We start from the raw sequence: 17,796 nt of genomic DNA, 5'->3' as shown, positions 1-17,796 counted from the left end.
CTCCATCCGAGCCATTACTTCCCTTGCACCCGACCTGCATTCAGGCTTGTTAACGCCTCCTGCTCAGGTAGAACCCGGCTAAGGCCTATGAAGGTCTGCTCACTAATCCCTGGGGATTCTGAATCATTGGCTGTCAATTATGTGAATCACAGCAAGCATGAGCATACAAAAAAGTTTGAAATACATCACAGTAGAACACAGTTAAATGACCAAGCAGCGGACGTAACGTTAGCTAGCCACGTAATTTAATGTAGATCATTTAATGTATATAAAGATTTAATCTCTTGTTATCTGAAGTGCTTTCAAGTCGTGATTATCCTGAGAAATGCACAATAAAATGTTCTGTTTTCATTTGGAAAATGACACCACCTGCCAGTGTGGGGATATCTGTTCAAGTGTTCAAGAACTTTTTCCAAATACCAGTGCCTGCCATTAGTCAACTTAGTAACTTAAAGTACTTATGTAATTGCTCTAGTACGACATTTAAACTATGCTAGTACCATTTTCGTCATATCATTTTTTTTACTTGTTAAACACCAGCAATTGAATTTGCAGGTGTTTAACAAGTAAAAAAAAAAAAAAAAAAAAAAAATGGTGTTACTTGTTAAACACCTGCAAATTCAATTGCTGGTCATTGAAATTGAAAGCTTTGCTTCCACCCAAGAATATATCTTATGAAGTCACACTCATCCTCACATTTGGCACAAGAATATATCTGTTATAAAGTCACACTCATCCACACATTTAGCACAAGAATATATCTGTTATAAAGTCACAAGAATATGTCTGTTATAAAGTCACAAGAATATGTTGTATCTGTTGCCAAATTATAGTTAGTTACATTTTCACTCAGAATAAGAAACACCGCAAACGTTTTAGTCTGTTGCTGCCAGAAACATCATCGTTTAAGATAACACACTTTTTTAGAACAAAAAATATCTAGTTATTTCACTTAATTCTTGCTCATTCTCTCACTTTCTGCTGCAGACCTGTTACACACCGCTAAGCAGTACGTCTAGTTTAATAAAGGTCAGTCTAGATTTTCATCATCATAACACATCATCTGTAAATACATGCAGATCAATGTCAGGACCTGTGGTGATGAGGCGCATCAAGTTATGTCAGAAGCACTGACATTTGTTATAAATCTGTCTTGACATTTTTACTTCACCTGTTGAGCTTTCTGCTTTTGGCTCAAACATCAAGTTCAAGTCTTTCGTACTAACTTCCTGTACATTCTGTGTACACAGTGTCGCTTGTGAAAACACCTCTTTAATTTCTCAACTAGATTCGCCCTCCTGACCTGTGAATGAGCAGAGATGGCTGGAGCACCACCACATGACAGTGCCGTGACAGCAATGTCAAGGGGGACTCTTGTAACGTTTGAGGCATCATGGCTAATCATAGCAATGCTTACAGCTAAATATAATGCAGGAGTCTCCAGCGGGTCTAATATAGACTTATCTCTGGAAAAGGTGATACGAAAGAGCTTACAACCAAAATGGCGGCTGGGGCCTGTCAGTGACTTGGAATGTGTTGGTCCAGATTCCTCTGCGAACCGTGGAGATGATATAATTGTGCGTAAGATACCGTGTGCGTGTGTATGTGTTTGTGTGTGTGTGTGTGTGTGTGTGTGTGTGTGTGTGTGTGTGTGTGTGTGTGTGTGTCTGTGTGTCTGTGTCTTGGTCTCAGGGGGGAAGCGTTTGGGAAAATGGAGTAATTTCGGGGAATTTGAGTGTGTGTGAAGTGAAGAGAAAGTAAAAAGAGTGTGTGTGTGTGTGTGTGTGTGTGTGTGTGTGTGTGTGTGGTGGGGGGGTGATAAGAAGAGAAAGTGAGAAGCATGAGTTCAAGAATGTCATTTTATCTACTCCCTGCGAGTCTCTGGATCATCCCTGTTAACACTGTCTAGCCGCAATCTGTCACTGATACCAGGCATGTCAGCCACTGAATTCCTCAACTTCCTCCAGGAAGTGATGTGGCTCCTATGGAAACGTGCTCTCCGTCAGCCTCCTCCCACAACTTCTTTGTGTTTCTCTCATCTGGAGAGAGAGAGCATGTCATATAAAAAGTGAAATGGGGCTGTTTGTTGTCCTTGACTTTCATGGGAAAAGTCAGCCTCTCCCAATTTCACACCTCTGGCCAAGACATCACCAGAGAATGCCAAGCTATAATGAAACCACAGTGTGACTAACCTGACCTTTATACATCCCAGCTACCAATCCTATCCTCGAGCCCCATGCCACGGTTTCCTTCATCTCAAGGTCTCCATTCACTTTATTAATCATTGGTCCGCCGCAAAGGTGCGTTGGATAGGCCGTGTTCAGGTTAAGTGGAGAAGCCTGCGACCAGTGTTTGTGCTGGCTGAAAATAGCCCACGCTGAGCTAATGATTAAAACACAGACGTGGCGTATGCATAGGCATGCACGGAGACGTTCTCGCTCAGTCATTTTTAGCATCACCCTGTAATCATTTACCAAAGGGGTGGGAAGGCAGGGTTGGTCTGAATGGAGTTGATTTTTTGTATCGTCTGTGACGTATTCTCTCTCGCTCTTCTTAAAGGCCTGTGTTGACCTTTCAGCTCTGTGCTGACCTCTCCAGCTCTTTGCAGACGCGAGGTGCTGATGATGAAGAAAATGCCAGTCTCTCGGAGGTAGAGGTTGTGCAGACAGGTGGGTCACGTAGAAGTGCAGGACTGAATGACGCGTCTCGGATGAGAGATCCCTCTGCTGACACGGATGTGTCTCACCGAAGGAGAGGCTGAGTGCGCAACTGCTTCCTCCTCCAATGGAAAGAGTGCTTTCACCAACACCTCATCATGCTTCTCTATCATCATCATCGTCATCATCATCATCATCGTCGTCATTGTCATCACCGAATATCCCATTCTTATCTGCAGCATTAACAACATCCCTCATTAAACGATCAACATGATCATCTCATAAAATGTATTGTTTTATATCTGTTTACCAAACCAATTTACCAGACCAGACTGTTCCTTTCACTTTCAATCTGAGCTCCTTCCTTAGAGTGGTGGGAATAACCATGTGGTTTCCACCCTTTCATTTCTGTGTTTCTGCAGTTCACTCCTAGAGAAGATGACAATAACACCAAGGTCATAGGTCATTTCCCAGTCGAAACACGAACAGATTAAATGTATTCTGCGTAAATCGTTTTAAATAAATGCGTCCCATTGAATGAATGACTATCACCAATGAACGCATTCTCGGGGCATATGGGACAAAAAACTATATGAACGTAATCGAATAATATTACAGCAGGATAGGCATATAAAGGTATAAACACGTTCTTGTATTTTGCAAGCGCATATGATTCGCCAGCTGCCACTCTTTGCACACACACACACGCACACACCTCCAAATACCAGGAGGGCATGTATCTCTAAAAGATCGTGTATCTCTCAGCATGGATCTCCAGGATGTGCTCCGCCTGCCTGCCCGGCCGCCCCTCACCCCCAACCTTGACGCACCCCCGGGCACTCCACCCAGCGAGGGGCCGACGGAGAGGGGCATGAAGAGCGATTAGCGTCCTTGTCACAAATTTGGAACGCAGGACGGAGGCGGGGAGAAATCAACTGATTAATTGGCCTTTCAGCAGCCTCTTGGCGCCTATGGTCAGGCTATTAACGGAGTTGTTATGAAACCATCTGGATGTTCTTTTACTGAAAATGATCTGAAGTCATTACGGGAACATTTAAGAGAAAAACATGGCTATCACAAAGGGACTGATACAATAGGCTCTTTCCTTTTGTCTTCCTTTCCCTGTTTTTCCGTTCGTAATTTATCAGCGTATATCTAAAAATAGACGATAAGAGAATATCGCTAAGCAAGGAATTCCTTCAGCGTCTCATATTTACGCGATGACGTACTTATAGCAATAAACACAAAAGGCTTCGACCTCCCAATGAAAACATCTCACACTCAGGAGACGGCTGACATTTCCCACATCCCAGAACGTCACAGAGATAAACGACGTACACTCTGAGACCTGATGGGTTCTCATTACCGTCTCAATTAGCACTTAAGCCCCCTGAACACTTGCGCAGTGAACTGTGTGTGCTGTGTATGTGTGTGTGTGTGTGTGTGTGTGTACCTGCTGCGTGTGTATATGTGTACCTGCTTGTGTGTGTACCTGTGCCATTCGGCTGAAATATGGATGATAACGAAGCAGAACAGTGGGGAAAGAGCGGCAAACAGCAAGGAGACTCGAGGTAAAAGAACATCTGTGGGTCAGCGATCTTCAAGTCCGACAACTTTGGTAGGGTTCGTTGGCAAAGGAGGGAGATTTGCTAATTCACATTAACCAAACTGTACCGCTAGCCGCAGATACAGTCACATAATGACTCATTATATACAACATAGAACAGAGTTATAGGTATCATTAAGTAGGCCCATTTCAATGCCAAAAACACTGTGGTCTACCTATAGGCTACCTGTACATATAAGCCCAAGTCAAGAGTGAATCTGAAGTTCCACTGAACTGAATTTGAATGAGTTCCTTGAGCTAAAGGCATAATGTGTGTCCTTTCTTCGCCCTTGTTGCCTTTCACAGACAACAGACAGAGGTGCCTTTATGGAAATGACGTCAGGCCTGTGCATTCAAAAATACAGGCCTGTACATTCATCTGAATTGTGGTACTGGTGGGTGTAGGTGTATTTAGAAATAGTGCCCAACCTCAGGCTATTGCCTATGCCGGGTACCTTACTGCCCATCAAACCTATTTCTTCTTAGCCCAAGGGTGCCGCTCTCATCGTCAGGCAAAAAAACAACACATCTTGAATGATGTACTTTGGTCTCCATGGAAACAAATGACCTTAACTTTTACATGCAGAATTCAAATCATTCTTAGTTCTCTATAAGTAAATTTTTTTGTCTCTCTCTCCCTCTCTCAAACACATACACACACACACAGAGACACATACTTCTTTCCCTTCATAGTCCACAGACCTACCAGGCCAGAATGGTGATCAAATGAATTGATGAACACACCCCAACACACAGGTAGAGTGAATAGCAGAAAGCATTATTAACCTATTAAAAGCGTGTAAAAAGTACACTAAATAGGGAAACTCAACTACGGTGCATTGAAGTCGTGGGTACATTTAATGTGGTAATTATAGCTATTAATAGTTAACAGGGATAGGTTAATCTTCACAATCAATATCATCTTGTGAATCAGTTTGGATGTCATTTCTTTGTGCACGTAATTTCTTTGCTTTTAAGCACTTTGAGCTGCACTGTTTGGTATGAAAGGTGCTATACAAACACAGTCATTATTATTATTATTATTATTATTATTATCTTGAGCATCACAGTCGGGTGCTCACATCTACTGAGTGTGAGTCACAGGATGACTTGCTAAATATTGCGGATTCCGTGTGATTTGGTCCTGTGGCATTGGGTAACGTTGATGCGTATCCGTCCAACATGAGTCAAAGGACACATTTATTATTCATTTATAGAATATCAGTAACATCCAAACACAGAGGGTGAAGTTCATGATCACTTGAGCCTGGTGATGTAGAAGTTAGTTAAAGATTGCTTGGGTAGACGTCACTGAATGTAAACCTAAGAAAAATAGATGCGTGAGATGCGCAACATGGACACCACATTTAACTAGCTGAAACAGCCTCGGATGGGTTTGCGTTGGATTATTCTTTTTTGTCTCCTCATCGGCTTGCCACTGTAGTGATGCACCAGCGGTCACGAGACATTTTCTTTGGAGTGGCAGTTGCACTTGATTCGCGGCACTTAGCGCAATTGGGTAGAGAAGCCCCTTCACGTCACCGTTTTAGTACCTGGTCAATTGAGGTGGGCTCCTCGGTCAAAGGAGGCGTAATGTTTCTGAGTTGCTCTCTCCCCTCCTCAGTCATGGAGTTAATCATTTTCTCGAGCCTTGATGACGAAACCCGGGCGTATAAAAGGGCGCACCTGGCGACAGGGTTTTTGGAAAAGCGCACCAGACGCCTAATTGCGCACGACACGATCGCGACCAAACAACATCAACATGATTGCAAACCTCTCTCTTCTCTGCCTGTCTTCACTTCTGATGTTGAATATTGCTGGGGCCAAACCGATATCTAGTTTACAGGTGAGTTAAAGGACGGCTATCCCTCTCGTGCGATTTGTGCGTTTAGTGTATAGGATTATGGGTTGCAAATACTTTGTCGTGCCTTTAAATTAGAGTAAGGAATGTTTAATTTGAACAGTTTTGGTGAAGTTCTCAGACCGTTGGGGTTTGTTTGAAAGGCGCTGTTAATTGTTTGACTATTTCTTTCCATGTATCTTTTCTTTTGTAGAATCTTAAACAGCTTCTGGAGGACGAGGCGGTGGGACCGTACTTCGGCTTGAATGAGTCCGAGGTGGATGGAAAAGACTTGAGCCCAGAGAAGAACGATTACGGCGCAGGGGCAGCGGAGCATCCCTGGGAGAATGAGGAGGGAAATCCCGCGCTGTCTGGAAAGGAGTACGCGCTAGCGCGCTTCCTTGGCGACATCCTGTCCACGTCCAAGCGCTCCTGGAGCCGATTCAAGAAGGGCGGACTGCGCAGCTGCTTCGGCGTGCGTCTGGAGAGAATAGGCTCTTTTAGCGGGTTGGGTTGCTAAACCAAAAGGTACGTTAGTTAAGAAGTCGTGACAACTGAAACCACTTGAAAAGATATGTCAGAGTACGTTCGAATTTAAGAAATAACATCGGTAGTATGAAGGCATTCTATTCCATTCAACCAATACTTTTATTGCGATTCTGTCCAGAAATATAGGAAACATTTCATATTCAAGTCCTTTATTTCAAGTGGACTTTGTGTGGACAATAAAGGACGTGTTGGTGACAATAACGGTGTCTTGTTTCATTGTTGTAGGTTTTGATGACAAGGATTTGGGCGTACACACCCCTTACTTGAAGTCTTCGGGCAGAAGGATTAAGTGACTGAGTGAAACATTGGACGCGCGTTTACAATGGAGTTTTGTTCAGAGTATTTCATTTCAGTTGTTGTTTTGTTCAGATAATATATGTATAAGGAATGGGATTAGAGATGTACAAATTTTGTAATGGCATTGACTGATGTTTTCAACGTTGTATGTATTTATCTATTTATTTCATTGCTGAAACTTGCAGACCTGGAACTGACTGTAACGCAGTCAAATAAATATTTTGCATAATAAAATCGCTTCTACTTAATTTTGTTGTGTTATTTTACAGCCATGGAAAGACACGGTTCTGAGATAACCCAATCAGATTAGACCTTGACTATGAATGTGCGTCCTCACATCATACGGAGATGTATAATTTACATGAAATGAAAATTCGGTAACCACTTCCGAATGGCTATTTTATTAAATGATTTGTGCTGCATGTTTCCGATACAGGGTGATGGGGTCGAGGACAGGCGAACAGCCATTGAACGCCCTCACATAATTCACTAACACCGTCACGCCCATAGATCTTTATATGAAACCAGAGCAGCGACTCAAATGATCAAATGTTCATCTAATCACACGGCTCAAATAGTCTGTGTCGTCTCCTAGTTCAACAGGGCCCAATCATATGTTCAGTACTCCTAAAAAGACGTTCTTCACGAGCCCCGACTTCCAGCCTTCGATGACATGCCAAGCTAAACTCTTACACCACCAGCAGAGTAAAAGATGAGGCCAGAGCGAACCGTATAAAATCATAATCATAAGCACTCACGCTCATTACGAGCCCCACCGACCGAGCAGACTCGCACCTCACACGCTGTGTGCAGCCTAGTGCTGACGATTAACGCAATGACCAAGGCTCTCATCTCTGTTGGATGCCTGATTGTGGCACAGATCTGGATGAGAGCCAGTCCGTGGCTAGGAGAGACACAATCCATACTCTTAAAATGAGAGGCAGAGGGTTTTCTCAACCCACAATGCAGATCACATATAATGAAAAAAGCGGGGGGCTTAAAAGAGTTCCCAGGGAAACTAAATTATCTATAATTATTACAAGACGATAATATTCAGTTTTAAGTGAGGTATATGTCACATTTTAAAGATTAAGTATTAATATGCGCCTAATATAACTGCTGCAAGACCAGCTATCGGGCAGCGAGAAAATAGGTGTTCATCAACGACTTGATGTCAGTACCGATGATTTAGAGGAAAACGCGACCAGAAACCTTACAGACAGAAGAGGACACACTGGTTATGGACCCGCCCAATAGATTAGCCACTGATGGCGCCCGCGCTGTCTAGGCTGAGAGAACTCTCCAGAACGGCCAGGCGCGGCACCTGCTTTGGCAACCACCTGGAAAGAATTGGCACATGGAGTGGTCCTGGATGTAACACCATCAGAGGGGGGCAAATGCCCTATTTCCGCGCCTAAAGTCACCAGCCAAACTTCCGAATCCTCCCACACCGGTGTTCTGAGTATTAGCCTCATGCTGAGTAAGAATTCAATTCATAAATGCGTAGTTGATGCGTGCGTAATGACACCGTTGTGCATGGCGCTTGCACTGCTAAATTGTGGGCTAGTAGCTATAGAGGGCTATGCTATACACATCAGCGCAAAAAAGGCTAATTATACCCTAATTGTGAGCACAGCACATCAAGGCCAAAGGCCCCCTTAATACATTGACACGTATCGGCAGATATGGAAGAGACATGCGTAATGATGCTGTTAAATGTCTCCACTGATAATATAATCTTAATGTTTGTGTTCCAGGGTACATGAAACAGACATTCAGAAACGGATTTCGGGTTATTTTGTCTCTCTGGACATTTTCCTCTGGATCCCCTGTCCTCCTCCTTCCATTAGACATTTCTCCAAGAGTCCATATATGATTCCATCTTTCCCCCGTTAGTTTCTGGACATGTTTACATCATACAAAGTCTATAAAGTGGATGCCCTGGCTCTTTCAGTTAAATTAATGATTGTAAAGGCTGTTAAAAAAATGTGTTTTCTCTGTTAATCATTTTAGACAAATATGCTTCATATAATTGCATTTTCCAGCTGTGTTCCCTGTTTTATTAAGGCTATGTGTGTATACCTAAGCTGCTAAAAAAAGAAGTAATAAATCATGTTGAAAGACTGTTGGAGAGGTTTTATTACTGTTGTTTGTATTTGATATGAAAAATGACATCACTGATTCCCTGACCATAAGACACTACACCTACCCCCCCCAACGACAGACAGAAAAAAAAGAGAGAGAGGACAAATAAAAAAACTGTCCATTAAACCCACTATGGACAAGTGATTTGTTTTCATTCTTTTTTTAATTTTGTTTTAATTGATAATCATCTTTAAATACCATTAATTACGTTTAGGGTAAAAAAAAAACCCGTCAAGTACTTAAACAGGGAGAATGGAATCTTCAATGACTGACTCCGACCCTGAATCTGCGCAGCTAAGGCGGAGTTCTCTGCACAATGTATTGAGTTATCACATTTGGATATGTAAGGCGACATGACAATGTGCAATCTGACAGCTATGCCGCTAGTCCAATAGATATTTCATTTGTATAACTGATGTCAACTTCATTACAGCCTCACTGGAAGTGCTCGTGTCGGGGATATTTGTCTAACCAACCAAAGACATAGTTGCATCAACTACGTGCAATCTCCCCTCCAGCTTCTTGAAGCTATACGAATCAACACCGAGGCAATACACGAATTATGTTATCTCTGTCCAAGAAGGGCCCGCCCACGGAATTCTTCATCCAGGCACTGGGCCAAAAAAAATGAACCTCACTGCCAAGTGATTCCCTTTTCACAGAGTTCGGCATAGTTATTCTTAGGTCCCTTATCGACCCTACCGGGAAACCACATCACTTTACACGTACGGAGTGAATTCCAACACGAATTTTTTACACTTTTTTTCTTTGCCTAGCATTGTCTGCACATCCATTTACGCATAAGCTACAGAGGTCTATGATTAATGCAGTTATGATCATGTGAAAAATAAACTCCCCCAGAGTACACTACAGATATTGTGCGTGAAATGTTATTGCCTTCTTAGTGGGGCCTAAACCTCCCTTGATCCAAAAGAAGCGGCGCCAGCCACGTAACGCACATCATGTCAGAGGACTACCGGTAATAGCGGCAGTGGGGAGTACAGGGTGACGATGTCATAGGTATGCGCCTTATCTCTGAAGACAAAGCTTTATAAGGACGCATTTCCGACAGGGCCCCTTATCGCTTTGAGGTGTCGGCATGCGGCTTCCATTCCTCGCATAGCTATGCCTGTCAGACTTTTCAGTATAAAAGACAGTGGGCCTCGCAAATCACAGGCATCGAGAAAACAGCAATACAGCCAACACCACAAGCAATACATCTACTATTGCGACCACCAGAACTGCAGAAGATTCTCCGGGTCTTTAGGAAAATAGCAATCTTAGAGAAAATGCCAGCTTTTCCACATTCCAATTGCTTGCATTCTTGCATTCGTGAACCTACAACTGCTGAGCGGGCATCCAGTGCCAAGCGAGATCTTATCCAAGTGCAGACGTGGACATCTTAAAGGTCAGTTGTACTTCTATCAACCGCATATGTTGTGAAAAGAGCAATCAGTTGCAATGATATTAGTTTGTCATTTGGGGTGGATGTAACTACAAATGTGCTCTATCTAACCCGAGTTATTCTACGCAACAGGTTCTTCTTCATCGACTAGAGGCATCTATCCCTGCACAGAGACCAGTTGCCTCTGATGATGTGCCAGCACAGACCGATGCGGACGTGTCTTTGGATGACACTATTCTGCCTGAAGAGGAGGACTATACCCAACCTCAGAGCGCAGAGCCTAGAGTGAGTCTGGCTGACGTGAAAGAGTTTCTCTCGGCCCGCGACCTGAAGGCGGTCCGGAACGACTCGAAGAGATACTCGGGATGTTTCGGGAGACGCATGGACAGAATCGGATCCATGACTTCACTGGATGCAACACGGCTAGACGCAACAGTAAGTTTAGTGAATGAAAAAAAGCATCTGACAGCTACATACTCTTGCTGGTTATAATTGTCAGGATTTTTGCCGCATCTTATATTTTTCTATTCTCTTTACATTTTCAGATCAGAAGAGAAGATGACGTCTTAATGAGAATACTGGAAGCGTTACGCCATTACGCCATTACGCCATAAGATATCATGAATTGGAAACGTATTCATATTTATACATATTTATTTTAATATTTATTGAACTTAAGTTGTGATCTTCTGATATACGTCCATGCCCCACTTGTTTTATTGTATTATATATATTTACTTTACAGCACTTGTCATGGGTCCGAATGAACCAATTCAATAAATGTTTACAACTTATGACAACGAGTTGATTCTTCACTGGCTTCTTTGCACTGCACTGACTATTGTTTTCATTTACTCTTCTGACTTAATTAAACTATTTAAAATAAAAATATTCAAAAGATAATACCCATTTTCAGTTCGGACATCTAAAACATTTCCTGACGTCTATACGCTTAGATGGCAATTTGCAATCAGCAAGCTGTTTGAACAGTAATTTCCTGTTTCATATCCGGGTGATAATAGAGTAGTCATACATGCCTAACCTCTGAAGCATGAATATCTGAACTTTACCTCGCACGTCTGCCTTTAAAATAGAAAAGGATGTGACAGCAGGAAGCGTTCCCTTTGCTATCAGAGCTGCGGGGATTTCAGTACCATGGACAGTGATGCAGCCGATAAGGCCATCTACTGGGAAACCATGTCTCATTAGCCCACAGTAGCAGTTTGGACCAGGCCCGTTACTTTAGTTAAGTCATAGTAGGTACGTTATTAAAAACCTGAACTTGAAATGTTTTAAAAGAACTGGACCTCTGGCTAATTCTAATTCAACAACTCAAACTTCCGGCAAAATCTCACTAAACCCCGGAGCTTTACGCAATCACTCTCACAGCAGCGTCCGACAGTTGCCTACTGTATGAGCGAGTACACTGAGATGCTTCCTCACGCTACACAGAAAACACGAAAAAGCCGCAGTAGCGAGTATGAATTCAACCTGGTTAAGGTAGAAGGTAGCAGTAAGTCAACTGATAAAGATAATTATGCACCTATAGCAGACAAATGGATGAAGACTGCCTTTCCTATTGCCACTACAGGGCGCATGCAAAGTTCACATGAGACAAATCATACTGATGAAAGCGGTAGAAAACGGAGTGCAACCCACTAAACATAATTTCTCTGTGTCCGTTGTATTGGGGTCCCATTCTCACGCACTGGACACCATTTTGACAGAGTATGAATCAGAACATTGCTGGTAAACATCATCCACATGGTAGTAGGTGAAGTGTGTATGAAGTGTTTGATAATACAGTGTCACTTGGCACTGTAGCCCATAAACGTCGCTCCAAATAGTAGTTCAGCTGATTGTAACATCAAGAATAATATGAAACGAAAAGGTTTGGTGATACTTCAGATGTGAAAAAAAAATGGACATCGCTTTAAACATGATTTTGGGAACATAGAGAATAAACATGACCTGTGTTTCGTATAACATTTACTATATATAGTATATAGCTAGAATAAGAGTTTGGAAGTCTTTGCTTCCCCATGGGGAATATTGAGGTTTTTGTAAGGGTATGTTTAGGCTGATTTAAATAAAAAAATGTTTTACTACATTCCTTTTACTCTCATGTTATTATTGCTGAGGTCTTTTAGAATATAATCATACATGCCACTTTGGCCTCAATGTTTTTAGTTAGGGGAAATATACAAAATCAGCAAGGCATGTCAGACTACCTAAAAGAGTCCAAGACTCCAAAGTGTTAAGAGTGGGTTTTGAGTCATTAGCGTAGACTTGTGATTAATCTCCAGATTAAATTGAGCCACAAACCACCCTGGAATGTCCTACTGAACTCTGTGATGAAACAAAACCAAAAGTCTTGATTAATCTCCAGATTAAACTGAGCCACAAACCACCCTGGAAAACTCCTACTGAACCCTGTGATGAAACACACCAAAAGCAACCGGAACAGAAGTAATACCTGAAGCCAATTATAGTCCTCCATGGTTTCAGGGGCTATAAATAGACTCACATGATTGTAAGAATGTGTGTTATATTTAGTTTGGGGTGAAGATGGCCCTTGAGCCTTGTGCAGGTTTGGGTACGCGGGGAATTTGAGGCATTCGTGTTGGGAGCCAGAGGAGGGTGAGCTCACCTCTCAAGGCTGTTCCTGCTCCTGTTCCTGGGGTCAGAATGCTGGTGTTTGTGTCTGGGCAGTCATGACAGCAGCTCTAAACACACACAGACACACAGACACAGACACAGACACACACATACACACACAAATAGATATGTGTATCCCCCCCCCCCCCCCCACACACACACACACACCTCGCGACGGCCACTTAAAAAGGCAATCTTCCACTGCTCTTATCAGAGAAAGGTGTCAGAATGCTCTTCAGACACTCACTGAAAGGATGAGACAGCGGACAGCCGAGTGTCCCTGGTGCAGCTATAAATGCCCCCCACGAGGGCAAGCGCCGGCACAGAGAGTGTCAGAAGCGGGGCAGGAACGGCGGTGTGAGACGTTAACGATGGTCCGGGTAATAGTTTTATCGGGGTTGCTGATTCTGCTTTGTCAACAGATGCTTGTGGTTGCTCACTTCCTCAGCAGACCCTATCCAGCCAACAGCCTGGCCAAGCTCAAGGTAAGACACACTCCTTTCACAGGAACTATGGGAGGAAGCAGAGAAAGTCCAAGAGAGAGAGAGAAACGGTCTGGGGTGATGGAAGAGAAGCTGAGGGAGTATTGATGGGGAGAGAGGTGTCTGGAGGCGGGGGGGGGGCATGTAAATGATTTGGTGCTGGCATTAACCCGTACTATATCTAGGTGGGGCATCTATTCAATGCAAGTCAATAAAGCAAAAAGAAAGATCAGCAAGAACCTGCAAGGAGAGAGAAATAAATAAATAAATAATAACGATGAAAAGAAGAAGAAAAAGAAGCAAGAAAGAAACAAAGAAAGACCTACTGAGAAAGAAAGAAAGAAAGAAAGACCACTGTATTATTAAAGGTCAGAAGATCTCCACTTTTTAGACATGCTGTTGAAATCTTCATATTACAGCCAGCAGACAAGGGGAATAGATTGCACTGCAATGTCAGTATAATCCACATCATCCAATATCAAACAGAGTTGTTAATTAAAGCTTGCAGAAGAGGAACTGAAAAGGATATGATGTTGTTTATCACAGCATAACAAATTAATACAAAGAGCTGGTGTAATTACACACAACACTAGAGCCAAGCACAGCGACTTCATCCAGATAAGGACTCCAGAGGAGACCCGAAAGAGCCCAGTTAATAAGATACTAAATATTTATCTCTCAAAAGCCTGGCTAGCAATTAATAAACTCAAGACATCACAACAAAACAACTCCAGTCCAGATGATATGGTCAGACAGGAAGTCTAACAGTGTACTCAAACCACAAGCCACTACAATGAGATGTGTGAGCGGAAGCCTTTAGCCAAGATCCAATTCTCACTTACGGGTGGCAACTTAGGCATCTCAGTGGACCTGCATGTGATATAGAGTTCAGTGAATGTGGGGCCTCGCTTAAATCTCTGTCTTTTCTCAAAGACCAAAAAGAAAGTTGACTTTGTGTTTGTGTTCAGTCGTGGCAGACAAAGAAAGAAAGTATACAAAAAAGAGACAGAGAGAAAAACAGAGAGAGATAGTGTTTGCAAGTCTCTGTAAGTCTACACATAGACACTTCAATTCACTGTTCCTTGTATTCCTCATCCTTTGTATCACTGATTTGTCATCAAGCACTTTGAATTGAATTGAGTGAGAGACAAAGAGAGAGAGAGAGAATTAAAGGGTTGATATGTAGTTTTTGATGTGTTTAAATGTTAAATTGTAAACTTATGATTCATGATATGATATGGAGACATGACAAACACTATGCTTGTTCAATTACTGTTTCTCAAACTAAAAAAAAAACACATTTTGTTCAGGCATTTAGGTCCAGAAGCATTTCTATTTATAAAAGCAAAATCTACAACTCACTTTAGAGAGTGAAAGGCACTGTACTGTATGTCTAGCTCCAAACCTGCCCTCTCTGCTGTCTTACCTGACTCTCTGCTGTCTCACCTGAGTCTCTCACCTGACTCTCTGCTGTCTCACCTGACTCTCTGCTGTCTCACCTGAGTCTGCTGTCTCACCTGACTCTCTTCTGTCTCACCTGACTCTCTTCTGTCTCACCTGACTCTCTGCTGTCTCACCTGACTCTCTGCTGTATTACCTGACTCTCTGCTGTCTCACCTGAGTCTCTCACCTGACTCTGCTGTCTTACCTGCGTCTGCTGTCTCACCTGACTCTCTGCTGTCTCACCTGACTCTCTTACCTGAGTCTGTGCTGTCTCACCTGACTCTCTGCTGTCTCACCTGAGTCTGCTGTCTCACCTGACTCTCTGCTGTCTCACCTGTGTCTCTTACCTGAGTCTGTGTTTATCTGTGGTGTGGCAGACTCTGCTGCTGCAGCTGGAGGACACCCTGGCTCAGGCTGAAGGAGGGCCAGACTACGGGGAGCTGAGTCCAGAGGCTGACCCAGGCCAGGCTTCTCAGGGCTGGGGAGGACAGGAGGAGAGTCCCAGGCCTCAGGCCGAAGAGGCAGGCCTGCCGGAGGAAACCCAGAACATGCAGAGCATCAAGAACCAGAGGAACGGGCTGCTGGACCTCATTATGGCGGCCCGGAGCAAGACCTTCTCCGCCTGCTTTGGAGGCAGACTGGACCGGATCGGAACCTCCAGTGGACTGGGCTGCAACACCAGCCGAGGTACCACAACACCCTGCTGCCTCAGTAGCTTCATCTTAGCTCTTATCTCTTAGACACTACATTCACTGCATGACTCACAGAATGACACTCACACTCACACACGCTTGCAGCATGTTCTGTCATCCTACGCCATTAATAACTCAGGAAAAAGACAGTGAAAAGTGTCATGAGTGTCGGAGCCTGAAGGATATTAACCCACTGAGCTTGAGGGTTTTTATTAGAGGCTCACAACATTCACACACAGCAGTACTGATAACAAGAGGCCCAGAGAGGTTCTATCAGCGGACTACTGCAAGGTGACCTTGCCTCCCTAGTCAGTGACTCCGGAATAGTAAGGTCCTGATTTGGTATGAGTGTGTGTGTGTGTGTGTGTGTGGGGGGGGGGTTCAGGTCTAAGAAGTCTCCTAGAAGTAGAAGTGGGATGAGTTGAAGGCTGTCAATCATCCCCATGGGCTCCTCCCTAACATTGTTTACAAAACACCATTAAGTTCCTGATTTGGTACGGGTCTCAGCTGGATTAGGGCAAGATCCACCCATGACTCAGCGCATGTGTGTTAGCAGTAGTTTACATTCACATGACTCAGCACATGTGTGTTAGCAGTAGTTTACATTCACATGACTCAGCACATGTGTGTTAGCAGTAGTTTACATTCACATGACTCAGCGCATGTGCGTTAGCGGTAGTTCACATGACTCAGCACATGTGTGTTAGCAGTAGTTTACATTCACATGACTCAGCGCACGTGCGTTAGCAGTAGTTCACATTCACATGACTCAGCACATGTGCGTTAGCAGTAGTTCACATTCACAGAGCAGTGAAAGGCCTTTCTGTGCTCAGTCTTACAGAAGAGAGTATGACTAAATACACTGAAGGGTCAAACACTGAGGAGCTCAACCTGCATGGCGTCTCTGGTTCTAGCGCGCTGCCTTCCCAGCTGCGGAGGTTTTCATGAATGTATACATTTAATACAGTACAGGAGTTCCTATTCATGAATGTATACATTTAATACAGTACAGGAGTTCCTATTCTTATACAAAACATCTTCTATGGATAACACAGTATGGTCAAATTAAATGATGAATAATTGATAGTTGTACTTCAATCAAATACTCCCCTACATATACCCTCAGAATATATAATGCATGTTAGTAGATTCTTCACTACACACTCGATCAATCAAGAGCACATCATGGATCATTACTTTCTGGCCTCAAATGACAAAATCAATTTATGTTATTAAAATCATCATTTTTTCTGCAAGTAGGAGCACCAATTCTACCCTGAACAATTAGCACTCAGCCGTAAAGTAGTTTGATAAATTCAGAACTCATTTTACATTTCACTTATAGGGCGTGTTTGCTCATATTGTCATGTCTTCTCTCTGTTTAGGTTGAGAACATGGCCACGATGACTCTGGATTTTGCTCATATGAAATCAGCTTTATCAATAAACAAACTATTTGTGTCAGTGTTGTTGTTCAGATAATTTTCTTTTTTCTTATTTCACACTGTGCTACTGTTGGTATGGAGTATGAGGATTTGAGGGGTGGACCTGAGTTTTATTTTCCTGTCAGGTTGTGTCTAGAGCGCCTTCTGAGTTATGTGGCATGTCTCTGATGCATACTCACACTTTCCAGATAAATAAAACTGAACAGACTAGCCTGTGGGAGCTGTCATGAAACTCAAGTATCCACGGATACGGTTGTCTCACACAGGCAAGACGGCCTTCCTCTCCTGACTGACAAACACAGTTAGTTTAATATACAATGAGTCCCTAGGCATCAGGAGCAGGAGCAGAAACGACACAATGATAAATGTTTTTTTTTTTTTTAAGATTTATTTTTGTTTTTTTTTATGCCTTTATTTGGATAGGACAGTGAAGTTATGACAGGAAGCGAGGCGGAGAAGAGGTGGGGAAAGGATTGGGAAATGATATCAGGCCAGACTTGAACCTGTGTCCCCTCGGGCAATGAAGTCCGTAAGTGGGCGGCTTTATCGACTTGCGCCACCGTGCCCCCCACAATGAT

At 43.2% G+C, this 17,796-nt stretch overlaps 2 protein-coding genes and 1 pseudogene across 2 annotated transcripts; all 3 read left to right on the top strand.

Moving 5' to 3' along the window:
- Window positions 1-5,980: 5,980 nt before the first annotated feature.
- Window positions 5,981-6,973, top strand: LOC122131224 (C-type natriuretic peptide 3-like). The gene is made up of 3 exons (XM_042706113.1): window positions 5,981-6,109; window positions 6,318-6,631; window positions 6,878-6,973. The coding sequence occupies exons 1-2, from the start codon at window positions 6,026-6,028 to the stop codon at window positions 6,621-6,623; spliced, it is 390 nt and encodes a 129-aa protein (XP_042562047.1). The 5' UTR covers window positions 5,981-6,025; the 3' UTR covers window positions 6,624-6,631; window positions 6,878-6,973.
- A 2,683-nt stretch (window positions 6,974-9,656) lies between these two features.
- On the top strand, window positions 9,657-11,097 carry LOC122131223 (annotated as a pseudogene).
- Window positions 11,098-13,464: 2,367 nt separating this feature from the next.
- Window positions 13,465-17,237, top strand: LOC105904258 (natriuretic peptides A-like). Its single transcript, XM_012832116.3, has 3 exons — window positions 13,465-13,642; window positions 15,460-15,769; window positions 17,160-17,237. The coding sequence occupies exons 1-3, from the start codon at window positions 13,529-13,531 to the stop codon at window positions 17,162-17,164; spliced, it is 429 nt and encodes a 142-aa protein (XP_012687570.1). The 5' UTR covers window positions 13,465-13,528; the 3' UTR covers window positions 17,165-17,237.
- The last annotated feature ends 559 nt before the right edge of the window (window positions 17,238-17,796 follow it).

This window comes from Clupea harengus, unplaced genomic scaffold (genome assembly GCF_900700415.2).
Source record: "Clupea harengus unplaced genomic scaffold, Ch_v2.0.2, whole genome shotgun sequence".
Classification (NCBI taxonomy): domain Eukaryota; kingdom Metazoa; phylum Chordata; class Actinopteri; order Clupeiformes; family Clupeidae; genus Clupea; species Clupea harengus.
This window is presented reverse-complemented; position numbering and strand designations above follow the sequence as displayed.